General features: G+C 40.6%; 1 protein-coding gene across 3 annotated transcripts in view; it reads left to right on the forward strand.

Moving 5' to 3' along the window:
- The window catches only part of LOC149085771 (protein argonaute-2-like), a 43,602-nt gene that overhangs the window by 11,779 nt on the left and 16,264 nt on the right, over positions 1 to 15,559 (forward strand). Inside the window, exon 1 of one of the 3 annotated variants that reach the window (XM_089232172.1) lies at positions 14,816 to 15,028. The exons of the other annotated variants lie outside the window; for them this stretch is intronic. Coding sequence (XP_089088298.1) covers positions 15,010 to 15,028 — 19 coding nt within the window. The 5' untranslated portion in view covers positions 14,816 to 15,009. Of the gene's footprint in view, positions 1 to 14,815; positions 15,029 to 15,559 lie in introns of those variants that run through there. 3 annotated transcript variants of the gene reach the window in all.

Genomic DNA, 15,559 nt, shown 5'->3' on the forward strand with positions numbered 1-15,559 from the left:
CCAATCGACTGCTTTTACAAGGGGACACCAGTATCGATTGGTAAGTGACAATGCAAGGTTATGGTGTTGCAGGGAATTTTTCTCTAATAGAGTTGTTAATAAATGGAATAGCTTACCCCCGGAGGTAGTAAATTGTAACACAATTGGCACATTTAAAAAGAAGTATGATAAACATGTTGGTTTAAATCGTGAAGCTATCCATTCTTACAATAAGACAACCATAAGTATTCTTTATGGGCATTGTATAATATTTTATCATGTGTATATATTGTTTATAATTTGTGTTAATTACATTTTTAATTGGGTTGCTGTATTTTTGAATTATATGACAACCATATTTTTATGGGCATCTTTTTCTCTTTCTCACCTCTTTGGGCATTTTGCCTGTTGTGGCGTTGTATTTGTATTTGTCCCGTTTTCTCAACGACATTCATTTGAATGTGTAATATTTAACACACACACACAGCGTTTTTATAATGTTTAAATTATATTTTGATAATTATGAAAAAATTATAAATAATCATCTCATGTATTTATTAGGTTTAACGTTTGTCCTCAATTTTTTCTCAATTTTAATTTTAAGGTGATTGTGCCTACTTCTGACAATGTTTTTGATGACAATTGGTGATGTCCTGTATTTTGAGGATTAGTATTTAAGGATTATTATCATCCACATAATTATATGAAGGATTTATATATTAGTAATCCCTATTTACCGAAATATATTTTTCTCAATTCAATATGGTCGTCAGATCATTTGAATGTATTTTTTTCGTGAATTTTTTGGTTACTGCGATTTGTAGTAGCTTTTTATCTTCACACACTTCAGCAATTTTAGCAGTAATTGGCAAATTGCAGTTTAAAGCAATATGGAATTTTTTTTTTCCGAAATTCAAGTGATATCTCTTATTTAAAAAACTCAATTTCCTATATTCTCCTCGATGATGTATGGTGAGTTAAGTATGAAAGTGTAATTTCATTTGAAAGTGTATGGATGTTACTAATACAGTAGTTTTATCAAGTCTGCCTGCGGATCACAGGTTGAGAAACGCTGTCTTATCTAAAAAATACTTCCGGTGTCTTAGAGGGATGGATAAATCTGAGGCGCCAGGTCACCATGGCGACTAAAAAAAATTGGTATTGGCGCCTAAAATTTTCTTTGTGTAGTTTCTGAATCGTAGGCGGAGAGAGCAGCACAGAATGTTTGGGAATTTATAGCAGCATATCTGCCAACATGAATGGAAGAGGAATCACTATGACCTCAAAAAGTCAAAAGAAGCATTTCTTTTGGACCTTTTTCTTCGGGTGAAAATTTTTTTTTTTGGTGCCTAAAAAGTTTTTCTGGCGCCTAGATTTTTTTGTGTGATTTGTCCAGCCCTGGTGTCTATTAAGGCGACCGCCTTCCATCAAATGACGAATTTCATCAAAATTTGAAATTGTTTTTCTGAGATAATTCGTCCTGCTTACGCGTTTGAGCCCCGTATATACGGGACGACCAGCAACTTTCAGCCCCCTCCAATGTTTTCTTCACTTCGGCGAATCTGATTGTATGTATATGTTATATATACTTTTATCAGTTCTATTACCATAAGTGCAGGACCCGGCGCGACCACACCTATCGCACACCCCTAGGGCAGCTCTGGATCTGGGCATCTCGCAGCTATTTAAGATATATATTAAAACAAAATTCCCCACTGCAAAAGGCACTTATATACATTTTCACAATGATTGCTGCAACCCGGACTTGGAACGACGCCAAAACAAACCACAAAGCTCGTGTTTTGCTCCACTTGTTGTGACACGCTTTAAAAGAGTCATAGAGTCCTTTCAAAGAGTCCTCACAGTTATAATAATTTGAGAGCGATCGTGCTGCTATCTCATAGAGAATACCTTAATTTCCAAGCGACCCTCATAATTGTGTAAAAAAAAAAAAAAAATCGATCTCGTTAAACTTTCAGCGTTTGCTCAGTTCAGTTATTAAGTCATGCCTCACCTTCGGGTACTAGGTCCCTTTTTTTTCTGTATCATCTCCTGCTGGAGCCTATCCAGATCAGATGGAGGGCGCAGAAGCACATATATGGTTTTTTGCCGCCCTACCATTCTAGTCTAATTTTTAATTTTCTCGAATTCGCCACCCTGTGCTCATGGTCCCCACATGGCCGTGGCTGACAGGGCTGTAGCCCTGGGCTCCTGGAAAATTCTCATCATTTTTTGCTTTTTCACGCTATACATGAACTATAGAAGGACCCGTGAGAAGTCTGACCGGGAGGCCCGCGAAAGATCCCAGCCTAGAGGCTCTACTTTAGGATGTGGGGGCCATGCCTGTGCTATAACTCACTCCACTCCCCCCCCCCCCACTCCTGCAATTAAACCTTGTTTCTATCTAAGTCACTCTTTTAGTCATTCACATGATTGCACACTTTTGGTAATGCATGAACACACCCCTGTCCCACCCCTATATTCAGGTGACACTGTTTTTTTTTTTTTTTGGTAAATGGTATATACACGCTGTAGCTGACTGTCTTGGTCGCTCACTAATATGGTTCCTTGCAGCTGTTGCAAGTGGCATTTTTTTAATTTAAACATTTTTTTTGAACAATAGAGAGAGATAGATGGCTTTTTCTCAGTCCGAGATATCAAGGAAACAGTTGTTTTCCGGACATCATGCTGAGGTGAACCCGGAAAGAAAATATGTCCGGGAAATAACTGTTTCCTTGATATCTCGAGCTGAAGAAAAAGCCATCTATCTCTCTCTAAACCGTCCCACCCGGGGGCCATTTCCTGAAGTTAAGAGAGGCTACTAATGCGCCTCTACTTCAGCGCCTCACGCCACAGTGTCTGAAATAAGGAAGGCAGGGTCATGTCTCCAGTGGTGTAGATGGTAGCAAATGCTTACCCGGTATGCAAGAGGGCCTGGGTTCGAGTCCCGGCGGAGACGTAATGACTTTTCAATACGGTAATAAATTCCTCACTTTAATAAACTTTTATACGTTAGGAAAAAAATACGAATTTCTTGACGTAGATCTTGAAGTACCGCAACTGCCTGCTTTCTGCGCTTTTTTCTCGCTGAGAGGTTGAATATTGTATTTCGCTCTTAAATGAATATATAGCGCAAGGAGGTAAAAAAAGAACATTTTTTCCTTCAAAGGGTTGCAATGAACTAAGAGGAAAGAAAACAAAAGGAACGTGTCAGAATTTATTCCACTAGCGTTTGGACGCGATATTACAACATCCTTGATCGTAAAGTGGTTAAGAATATACGCTTTGTTCATACGTGTCCGGGGGGAGGGGCGTGGTGACGGCTTCTCGAGACGATCCTACTCATTACTAATAAAACGCGAATCCGATTTTGAGTTTTCGATGCCAGGCGGCCGCGACTAGGGAGCAGCGGACGGGTCTCTCCTGCCCTGGCGATGGACCGCTAGGAACGCGAAATTTTAGAATTTGCCTTCCTTTGACAATTCATTCAGCATTAGAGGAGGGTCAAAATGCATGCTTGTCCAAATATCTAATTTTGCAATGACGTGCAATGGACGTATTCATTCCGCGGCTATGGCACAGCCCTCCATAGCGTCTCGAATTGGAAAATATAACCCATAGGGTTTTTTTTTCCCTTTTTATTATCGCTGGGAATAGATGCGTACGCATGTGTGTGCCGTGGGAATAGCTCTCCCATATTTCATTCCTGCAAGAACAGACGTGTTGTTCGTTTGTTTTTATGATGTTACGAAACATCTGCAATGTGTGATGTCTGTCCGATTTCCTACTTCCTTGATAACAGTTCTGTTCGTAATATGCTATTTATCACATAATCTGTTCACAGTGATAATATAAGTCGCATATATATATATATTCATGGGATTATTCTGAGAAAGGACTGCGATTTAGTGAAAGATTGCGATGTTTGAAAAAATTTATCTACGTTTGAATCATCGTTTTTATTTGTAATTGAATATTATATGACCGTCTATCGCAAAAAAAAGTCGTTATAAAGCCGTTAATTATTGTTGTGCGCATGCGTGAATAGTGATGATAATTACATGGTTGACAAGTCTCCCGAATTTTAGCTTTATCTCTTGACCTGCCGAAAAGTTCTTAAATCTCCCGAATTTTTACGAAAATCACAAAAAAATCCCTAATTGTCCCTGAAAATTCCCTACTTCATTTAAGAAGAATCTCCGCTTCTGAAAGCAATCCCTAAGGAAATTGAATTTTCTGGATGTTATGCCGAAACTGGTATTTGGAAAGAAAAGTGATTTGTCTCCACCGAGAATCGAACCCGGGTCGCCTTGCATACCGGGCAAGTGCGCTAACTAACACACCAGAGACACACACTCTATTTTCAATTCCTTATAACACGCATTTGTAGCGTGTAGCGCTGAGTGGAGTCATAAAAAAATGGTTTAGAGCACGATGGCTACGGAGAATATTTTCCCAACAAAACACGATCAGAAAGTGCGATTGTCAAGAGGAAAGTATTGTCAAATGCATGGTAACAAACCCTCGAATCATCCCTTGCGATATGCGGCTTTTTGTAGAATTGACGCCGAAGTTCTGCTCGGCACAAACTCCAGCAGGGCGAGACTGAAAATAAATCTCCCAATTGAGTGCAGGCGGAGCCAATATCGAGGGGTGGGATGCACCCCCCTCTCTCTTTATCTCATTGTGATTTTTATGATGGATACTAAGGGTGCGAACATAATGCACCAGGGGTGGCTCGAGCTTACCTGCCACCACTGTGCGAAGCCTTATATGCCGTTCTAAAGGTCACCCTGGAAGGAGGCTGACAGTGAAGGGGACCTCGAGATAAACCTGTGTTTTTTTTTTCAGAAAGCCGCACATCGTTTACCGTGCAAATTTGCGTGACTATGCGTCCCTTTTTTTCTTCCAGAATTATTCTACCCCGTTCTTAAAAAAGCCAGATAATTCAATCCTTGAAACAGCACTTATTTTTGCGAGCCGTCATTTACTTATCCTGTAAAGATAATAAAATTATAACGAGGTTATTTTTATAAAGATATTTTTTTCAAAGGCGTGTCTGTTATTAAAGGGACCGAACAAGTGAGAAGCCGAATTTTTCCTTTGCTTTCATTTAACTATTTTTGAACAAATTCTAGGTGAGGCATGCCCCCCTCCCATCCTAGAGCAGAGCCCCCCCAGGCTGAGATCTTTTGCACCCCCTCAGTCACACTTCTTACGGGTCCTTTTGTTAATTTATAGCGTGAAAAAGTCAAAAATTATGAGAATTGTCCCGAGCCCTTGTGGGGGGGGGGCATGGGCGAGGGATCCATGATAACATTATATAAATGAGCGGCGTCCACTGTATTATAAACTAATATGTAAAATATATACGGATTAAATTTTTTAGCCATTTTATTTATTTTTTCGGACCCGTCATATCTTACTTTAATTATAAATGCCTATTTTAGTGCTTATTTTAAATAATTTTAATGCTTTTTTGCTGCCTATTTTTGCAATTTTTAGCGTCTAAACTTCTGGTCTCTATTCATGATATTTGACTTCATTTTTCGGGAACTATACATAACTACCGGTAAAAGTTAGGAATGTAGGAAAATTTGTCAAACTTACCGAGAGCGATAGTTGATTATGCATAATAACCAGTGATTAAGGTTTATCGCTGATTCATCACACCATAACAATGCAACTAGACTCTGGGGGTGAGACCCTTCTCACTCACACTTGGATGACGTAGCATTGTATGGATCGCGCTCTCGACGAATCACGTTCAAATATTTTAAGCTGCTGACAAGCTGTCAGTGTTTTGCTGACAAGGGGGGGGGAGGGGGGTAAAAAATTGCTGAAAATCTGCTTACGTAGTACTTGAATGGTGGCCCCTAAGACAGGGGAGCCACGGGCAAAAAAAGGTTAAGAAACGCTGCTCTAGAGCAGTGGTTCTTACCTGGGGCCATATGGCCCCCTTGTGGTCCTGGGATATTCTAGGGGGGCTACAGGAGGAAACCAGAAGAAAGTTGATCCATGACAGGTGGTGAAGGGAGTCATAGAGAGCTGTGAAGAGAAAAAGCTTTAAAAATGAAACATAGTTGAAACATATTACTACTTTCAGAATTCATCAGCTCCGTCCAAAGTAATTTTAATGCTTTTTTGCTGTTTATTTTTTGCAATTTTTGGCGTCTATACTTCTTGTCTATATTCATGATATTTGACTTCATTTTTCGGAAACTATACATAACTACCGGTAAAAGTTAGGAATGTTGGAAAATTTGTCAAACTTACCGGGAACGATTTGCTGATTATGCATAATAACCAGTGATTAAGGTTTATCGCTGATTCATCAGACCATAACGATGCAACTAGACTCTGGCGGTGAGGCCCCTCACACGCACACACACACATCCTCACACTTGGATGACGTAGCATTGTATGGATCGCGCTCTCGACGAATCACGTTCACCTTGTTTCGAGACGGGAAATTTCCCCCGTATCTTTTTGAGCGGAAATTTGCGTATCACTTTTGAATTGAGAGTTGTAGAGGGAGAACGACACAAAAAACCCCGCCTTAATAAAAGTGACAACAAAAAATGCCGAGAAAGAATAGAGGTAAATTATTTTATCATAAGTATTTATTGTATTTCAATTAATATAGGTGCTTAAAACAAATGCTGGTGCATTTATTAAACCTGTCCTGCCCTTGTTCCTATGCATTATAAGAAGAAAAGAAGGAGCCCCTTGTGATAGCGTACAGGGAAAAATTCGAAGAAAATGTTTCCCGTCGGATCTGAAGGACCGCAAAATCCGAGATGAAAGGGCGAAAAATTTCTTTTTGTTACAAATACAACGCCACAACAGGCAAATTGCCCAACGAGGTGGCTGATCCCCGAGCCCCTACCTACTACACCACACATGCAACCCCCCCCCACGGAACCCCCCAACGAATCGGTACGTGCGTGTACGTGTAGTGCAACCTGACGTAAAGTTTGTTTCTGTGTAATGCTTGTTATGTGTAGTGCTGTCATCTGCCCCCAGTTTTACTAACTATGAGTGAAGTGTTATGGTTGAATGATTTACCGTTGTAGGACTGTTGCTCTCTGTGGCGAGACTTTTTAACGGGGAGATCGGCTCGCATTTGCGCCTTGAAGTTGGGAACCACAGAAAACCAACTTCAGCCGACCACCACTGTGGGGTTCGAACCCGGATCCTCGCATCACGAGTCCGGCACTATAACCACTCGACCACCACAGCGGCAAGCTCGAAAAGTAAATAATAAACTAATTATAATAAAAAAAAAAAATAAACAAAATAAAAAAATGCACGACAAAGAAATCATCTATGAATATGAGATACATTGAAATATGGGAAAAATATATTGAATATTAAAGATAGCTTTCAATATCATTATGGAGAAAATTATACAAAAGAAAAGCATGGGAACACAGAAAAGGGTACTCAAAATACCCTTTGGAACCCCTACCCTAAAGGAAGGGGCGTGACCTCCAAAGGTAGGACGACAGGGCTCCAGCTTGGGGCCCGGGACTACACCCTTCTAATTTTTCTTTTTTTTCACTCTCTAAATTAACTGTAGAACGGGCCCCATGGAAAATCTGGCTTGGACCCCCGCGGAAGATTCCAGCCTAGGGCCCTGATGTAGGGGCTATTGGGGGCAATAGATAGGAAGCACAAAAAATGTCCCGCACGGGTACAGATTTTTGTCTCGAGCCGCCCCGGTAGCTTACATTATTGTTTCTGGTATTACGGTCAGAGGACCTGTGTCTATTTTCTCAACTTTTCCGTTGTCGAGGTATGACTCAAAAACGTGATGTCATGTGAATTTTTACTGTTAAATTTTGGAGTCTTAACTAAAGTCTACGCTGACACCATGGGTGCGTCGTACCTCTTTGCACCCTTGCTTAAGCAGAGCCCAATCCGTAACGGCGCTGACTTCTAGAATCTGAAACCAGTGTACCCTTATACAAAATCACCTTCAACCAGCACGAATTTTTAAAGAGAACGATAGTTACACACAAACACAATATTTTTGAAGAGGTCGCTGAGAAAATTATTGAAGACCGCGACGGTTGCTTAAAACATTACGGAGTTGTGTAGAAGAGAGTCTGCCAAAACATTGTTGAAGAGCACGATAGTTGTGAAGGAAATCGTTTCATAGCACTAATTCCTCATGATACCTCTCATTCTTTTCCCCTTTTCATCGATAAACTCGATCAGGGAATTGATGGGATTGTTCGCGAATTCTCGCAGATGACGTTAAACTAATGAGGGTAGTCAGGGCCGGATTTAGGCAGGTGCAAAGGGTGCGGCCGCACCGGGCCGCAAAAGGGTATGAAAATGTTTTGATAACATTTTGACTTCAACTTCTTAGCAAACTTTAAGGTTGAGGGCCTGGGTAGATAATCGGTTTTCTAGCCCTGAGAGCCCCAAATCTTCGAGTGCCTGGGGACGCATTTGCAATTTTTTCACCGGGAAGCGGACACTTTTGTCCATATTCATTGCCAAATGACATTTTTTATATATGACTACGAAGGAGTTTTACAGTCGTTCTCGGGCACCAGAGTACCCATGGACACCCTGGGGAAAACCCCTGTTCAAGAGGGGCCGCAAATTCGTTTTGCACTGGGCCGCAAAATATTTAAGCCCGTCCCTGCGGGTAGTCGGGAATCATAGCGACAGAATTGCTTCAGACCAACTTGAATAGGATTGCAGCATGGGAAAAATGAATGGAATATGACTTTTAGCATTGAGAAGTGCGTGGTCGGCCATTTTTCAAACAACCCACGGGGTTGAAGGGTGATATTATTCCGAATGCATGTAGGATCACCGATTTGAGAATCCTCATTAACAAGCGATTTAAGTTCTTCTGATCATTGTTCCGCGGTGGTAAGAAAAAAAAAGTGAACAGAATGCTCGGTTTTGTTAGAAAAGGTCTCTTCGCGTTTCTCTAAAGTCATTCTTCCGCTATTTCGGAGCCTAGTTCGTCCTGATGTTGTACGGATTTATGGAGATCATACCTGCATAGGTAAATAGACTTAGTCGAAGCGGGTACAGAGAAGAGAGCTAAGCACGTTCTTAGTGGGTACACGGGGGTTTGAGCTACGACGGAGACTTGATTTCTTGAATATGTTTATATTGGAGGAACGCAGTTGTTGGGGAGGGGGACATGATCGAAGTGTTTAAAATTTTCAACGGGATGGATCATAAGTTATTAATACACCATCGATCAACTGCTCCGACAAAGGGACACTATTATCGATTGGCAACAAGGGACAACCTGAGGTTGTGATATTGCTTGGAATTTTTCTCTAAAAGATTTGCTAATAACTGGAATACTACTAGTACTAAACCAGACATGCACCTCGTCCATATTCCTCTGTGGAACTTCTAACGAGTTGGTACATGTTGGAATGTGCAGCGAACCTTCAGTGAAGTTTGTTTCCGTGTAATGTTTGTTATACGTATAGTGCTGCCACCTGCCATCAATTTTTCTAACTATACATGAAGGGTAATGATTGATAGTATACCGTTGTAGGCCTGTTGCTCTCTGCGGCGAGACTTTTTAACGTGGAGATCGGCTCACATTTGTGTCTCGAAGTTGGGAACTACAGTAATGAATGGAATAACTTACCTTCAGGAATCGTGACCTCCAGCACAATTGACACGTTTAAAAAGAAGTATGGTAAGCATATTCGGATGAATCGAGAAGCTATCCATACTTAGAATAAGATAACCATAACTATTCTTTATGGGCATTGTATAATATTTTATCATGTGTATATATTGTTTACAATTTTTATTAATTGCATTTTTAATTGGGTTCCTGTATTTTTGAAATATTTGGCATCCATATTTGTTATGGGCATCTTTTTCTCAGCCACCTCGTTGGGCTTTTTGCCTGTTGTTGCCTTTGTATTTGTGTTTACATTTCTCTTGAGTGTGGCAACGCACGTGTAGTTTTGGTGTTACTTTTGATATGCTCGCGCATAACAATGAGGCTTAGTTTTAGTTTCAAAATAAGATGGAAAGTCTCTTATCGATACGTAGTCGGTGACTCATAGGCCACAATGAATAACCGACAACGAAAGATAAGCAATTGATGTCAATGCCAATAGATATGTAGGTGAAGAGATGCGTGTTTTTCCTCTCAAGAGTTATCTAATCTATGTTTCTCAAAAAAACAAATGCGATAATTAGCATAAGCATTTTTTGTTTCTATGATGTTCCGTTTTGGGGGGGGGGGAGAAATTTTTGGAGATGGGTTTTATCGGTTGTTGATATTTCTAGGGTTCTTTATGAACTCCGTTTGCAGATGGCGGCCGGTGCATCAAAAGTCATTCTGGCTCACATTCAACACCGTATTCTTATTGGATTGTTATTGCTAGTATTGAAACGCACGATGGTTATGGAGAATACCACTGAAGCGCACGATGGTTACAGGGAATATTGGCCAAACAGCACGATGGTTACAGGGAATATTGGCCAAACAGCACGATGGTTACAGGGAATATTGGCCAAACAGCACGATGGTTACAGGGAATATTGGCCAAACAGCACGATGGTTACAGGGAATATTGGCCAAACAGCACGATGGTTACGGAGAATACTGTTGAAGAGCAAGTTTTTTGGTTATTGTTGACTGTCGTTCAATTTTCATTTTCTTCGACGCCACACCGTTTTGAAACGGCTCTGATAAATTGATATTATACGCAGGGCAGTGTGATATCCAACCCGGTACCCGCGGGTACCATTGCACGCCGGAACGAATCTCGTGGTGCTGTGTAGCAGTGGTAATAGCATTACGGTTTTCCAGCTTATGAAGTAGTCATTTTTGACAATTTATTTTGGTTATATGCGCCTGCGGTCCCCATGAAAATTCACGTGTGTATTTTATTGTACCCTGGTCATTGTTATATACTCGGAGACTAATTTAGTTCCGGGACCTACGGTTTCCAGAGATTCTGAAAAATTATGCAGGGTTCTCACAATCTTTAGCGGGGCCACGAGGCTAAGATTTTCTACGGGACATTTTTCTAGTGAATTTATGTATAAAAGAAATGACGATGCCAACAAGGCTCTAGCCCAGTGTTCCCCAAAGTGGGCAATATCGCCCCCTGGTGGGCGATGGAATGATCCAAGGGGGCGATAGAACCTACTGATTTAACATAAGATCCTATGGGTTTACTTGAGTTGGGGGCGATGAGAGGAAAAAATTTCTGATGAAGGGGGCGATGGAACAAAAAGTTTGGGAGACTATGCTCTAGCCCATTCAGGGCCGAAACTAGTGGGGAATGCGTGCCCCCACCCCCCAACGTTGTCGAAAGTATTTAGAATGAGTATAATGACGTGTTCGATTTTCTTCAATTCAAAAATGCTACTTGGGAGAAGTTCCCAGTACCCATATGACCCAAGGTGGGACCTCTGGTGGGCCCCCCTGTTTAGTGAATTTATGGTGTGAAGAAACGAAAAAGAATTTTTTCGAGGACCCCTTCCTTGGACTGTAGCCCTGTCAGCCCCCCAGCCTTGTGTGGGGCCCCAGAACCATTCTGTTCCCACTCCAACCCATTAGTGTGCTTGGATAAGGTTTACAAGAGCTCCTGACCCTTAGTTCAACATTAAAAGGGGGAATATCAGAAATACCAGATCACTGAAATGACCCGCAGCATAGTTGCAGATCACACCAGCGCAGTTCCAGAGTAGTTAAGCGACCCCACGGCATATTTTCAGATCATTTCAGTTTCCCGCGACACATTTGCAAATCGATTAAGTGACCTGGGGCACTGTTCTAAATCACTGACCCACGACACATTCCCAGATCATTTATGTGGCCTGCGACACTTTTCCAAAGCAATGAAGTGGCTCGCGCTTTTCAAAAGTTTTGAGCACCCTTGACTAAAGTGACCCGCAGCATGTTTACAGATCACTTGAGTGGGCTGCGTCGAAGTTCCACAGCACTTGACCGACCCATGGCACATTCACCAGTATATTTATAGATCCCATTGCGGCACAGTTACAGGGCATCGCGGCACAACTCCAGATCACTTAAGCGGTCCGCGGCACATTTACAGATCATTTAATTAACCTAATTTTAGCGTTTTGCTGATTTTTGCTGACAAAGGGGGGGGGGGGGGAAGGGGGTCAAAAATGGCTAAAAATTTGCTTACGTAATACTTGAACGGCCCCTAAGGAATAATTCCAGAACTTTTAGATGAAAATTTATTTTTACATTTGTATATGAAAATTCAGATTTTTTTTTTCTTTTAAGAATTCAGAATTTACGGAAGAAAAAATTCTAGATTTTTTAAGAAAATGATTTTTAATTAACGCGAAAAAATAATTTCAGAATTGTGAAAGCCTCCAATAGTTTATCGTGAGTGCGACGCCCCCCCCCCCCCACAAAGGGCCGGGCGGTTTAAGGGCGGCTTTGCTACGGACAGATTACAGAGTAAGGCGATGTTTGTCGACAAGGGAGGGAAAAGAGAACACCTTGTAGGGCAGTGGTTCTTAACCGGGGTACTGGGATACTTCAAGGGGGGCCACGGAAGAAAATTTAGAAAGGGGCCATGAGAGGTGGTTTGGAGGGCTGCAGAGAGCTGAAGAAAAATTAAGGTGTGAAGAAATAATTTTATATTAGTGACTATACACTTACAGAATCCAACAAAACCACTCACAAAACCAGGGACGTCTTAGAGCATGGACCTACCCGGGCCTCACTGCCTACATTTTGCAGCAGGTTCCCTAGGATGGGGTTTTTCTCAGGCCCACGGCTAGATTTTTCACAGACTCCTCCTCTATATTAAATTTGTAGTGTGAAAAACAAAAAATGATGAAAACCATATCAGGCCCCGGGTTGCAGCTCTGTCAGTCCCACTCTTGTAAGGGATCATGCCTGGGGGTCTCATGTCCATAAGTGACCCCCCCAACCTTATGATATTCTGTATGGTACAATAAATTTTTAATACATAAGTAGGCAATATGTAGGCTGTTTATTTCCGGCTAAGTATGAGACTACCATAGCATCACTTTGATGATTGGCCCATGATGTTGAGACAATCCTGACTAGAACTCGGATTAGCGGGGAGCGCAATAAATTCTAGGCCAGTGGTCTGGAGGCCAATCTTATTTGCAAAATTTTCATTCAGTATAAATTCACTGAAAAAAAATCAATTCAATACGTATAAAGGATCTTGCTTCTAGATGAGGGTCGAAGACTCTGGGTAAGGGGGTCATTCAAGTATTACGTCAGCATCGAGGGGGGGGGGTTCGGATTTGCTGACTTTTGATGACGGGGGGGGGGGAAGGGGGTTTGAAAGTTGCTCACGTCATCAACCACCTCTTTTTTAAGATATGAAATATTTTAAGCTGCTGGGGGGGGGGGTGTCAGTGTTTTGCTGACAAGGGGGGGGGAGGGGGTCAAAAATTGCTGAAAATCTGCTTACGTAATACTTGAATGGTCCCTAAGACAGGGGAGCCACGGGCAAAAAAAGGTTAAGAAACGCTGCTCTAGAGCAGTGGTTCTCAACCTGGGGCCATATGGCCCCCTTGTGGTCCTGGGATATTCTAGGGGGGGCCACAGGAGGAAATCAGAAGAAAGTTGATCCATGACAGGTGGTGAAGGGAGTCATAGAGAGCTGTGAAGAGAAAAAGCTTTAAAAATGAAACATAGTTGAAACATATTACTACTTTCAGAATTCATCAGCTCCGTCCATAGAACCAGGGGCATCTTAACCCTTGGGTCTATGTGGGCATGACCCGGGTCTTCATGTCTATAGTGGAGGGAGGGGGACCGCTCTATATGGGATCTGGTACTATGATTTTCATATGTAAGCTGTTACTTCCAGCTAAGTATGGAGGGCCGCCAGAGCAACGGTTGATGTGTAGGTCGAATTATCGTGCATGTTCGTTGGATCGTACCGTATTTTACACTTACCATTTTTTTAACTTAGAATTTGACTCCTGGGAGAGATGATAATCCACCATTTGAATCCGTGCTTAGCCAGGATTCCAGAGATTGATTTGATTTATTAAAATTCCATATTCATAATAAAAAAATAGAAAGTATCTCACTCTTGGATGAGGGTAGAGGGGGCCCCTGGATAGGACAGGGGGGGCCACGAGAAAAAAATGTGATCCATAGGGGGCCATGAGCTTAAAAAGGTTAAGAAACACTGCTCTCTAGCATCCTACATAATCTTCCAGCCTGATAATGACTTGTAGGGAAGAAAATAATTTTGGTTAAACCTTTACCTCAGAATGCGCAAAAAAAAAAAAAAAAAAAAAAAAAAAGAAAGAAAGAAAAAAAATCGACCGAAAAAAAGAAATAGATAACCTTATCCGATAACAAAGGGACGAGTTTTTTCCCCATGTTTATGATATCGGTCTGTTCCGTTCTAGCGATTACAATACCCGAATGATAACATTATATAAATTACCGGCGTCCACTGTATTATAAACTAATATGTAAAATGTATACGGATTAAATTTTTTAACCATTTTTTCATTTTTTTCATTTATTCATTTTTCGGACTCTTTGTCTTACTTTTTAATTATAAATACCTATTTAAAGTAATTTTAATGCTTTTTTGCTGCCTATTTTTTGCAATTTTTGGCGTCTATACTTCTTGTCTATATTCATGATATTTGACTTCATTTTTCGGAAACTATACATAACTACCGGTAAAAGTTAGGAATGTTGGAAAATTTGTCAAACTTACCGGGAACGATTTGCTGATTATGCATAATAACCAGTGATTAAGGTTTATCGCTGATTCATCAGACCATAACGATGCAACTAGACTCTGGCGGTGAGGCCCCTCACACACACACACACATCCTCACACTTGGATGACGTAGCATTGTATGGATCGCGCTCTCGACGAATCACGTTCACCTTGTTTCGAGACGGGAAATTTCCCCCGTATCTTTTTGAGAGTTTATTTGCGGAAATTTGCGTATCACTTTTGAATTGAGAGTTGTAGAGGGAGAACGACACAAAAAACCCCTTAATAAAAGTGACAACAAAAAATGCCGAGAAAGAATAGAGGTAAATTATTTTATAATAAATATTTATTGTATTTCAATTAATATAGGTGCTTAAAAAAAATGCTGGTGCATCTATTAAACCTGTCATGTCCATGTTCCTACGCATTATACGAAGAACTGTCAAACAATGTGCATGTTATAAACTCGGAATTTATTTTAATTTATACGACTGGGGAAAATAATTTACTTTTAATGTATTTTCAAATATTAATATTGTTTTTTTTAGAATTTATAACTAAAAATATTTAAGTTACTTCCAATGCTAGGCTTATCTTTAAAATTAATATACCGAGCTCTTATTTGTATTAAAGTTGATAATTAGTGATTTACTTACAAATAATAGGTGGTTGTTAGAATTTATGGATTTATTGTGAAAGAATTTTGCAAAATAATGCTTTTAGTGAAATTTCTGAAGACGATAATATCAAATTAGTATTCTGAAGTAATTCCAAATATTAGTCTGGTCTTTCAAACCAAAATACCTGTTCGTAACAGTTTTTAGTAATTAATAAGTTATTTATTTATGGAATAG

The sequence above is a fragment of the Pholcus phalangioides genome, unplaced genomic scaffold, assembly GCF_987345545.1.
Source record: "Pholcus phalangioides strain wild (caught in Gottingen) unplaced genomic scaffold, Ppha-v1.0 ptg000005l_1, whole genome shotgun sequence".
NCBI lineage: Eukaryota > Metazoa > Arthropoda > Arachnida > Araneae > Pholcidae > Pholcus > Pholcus phalangioides.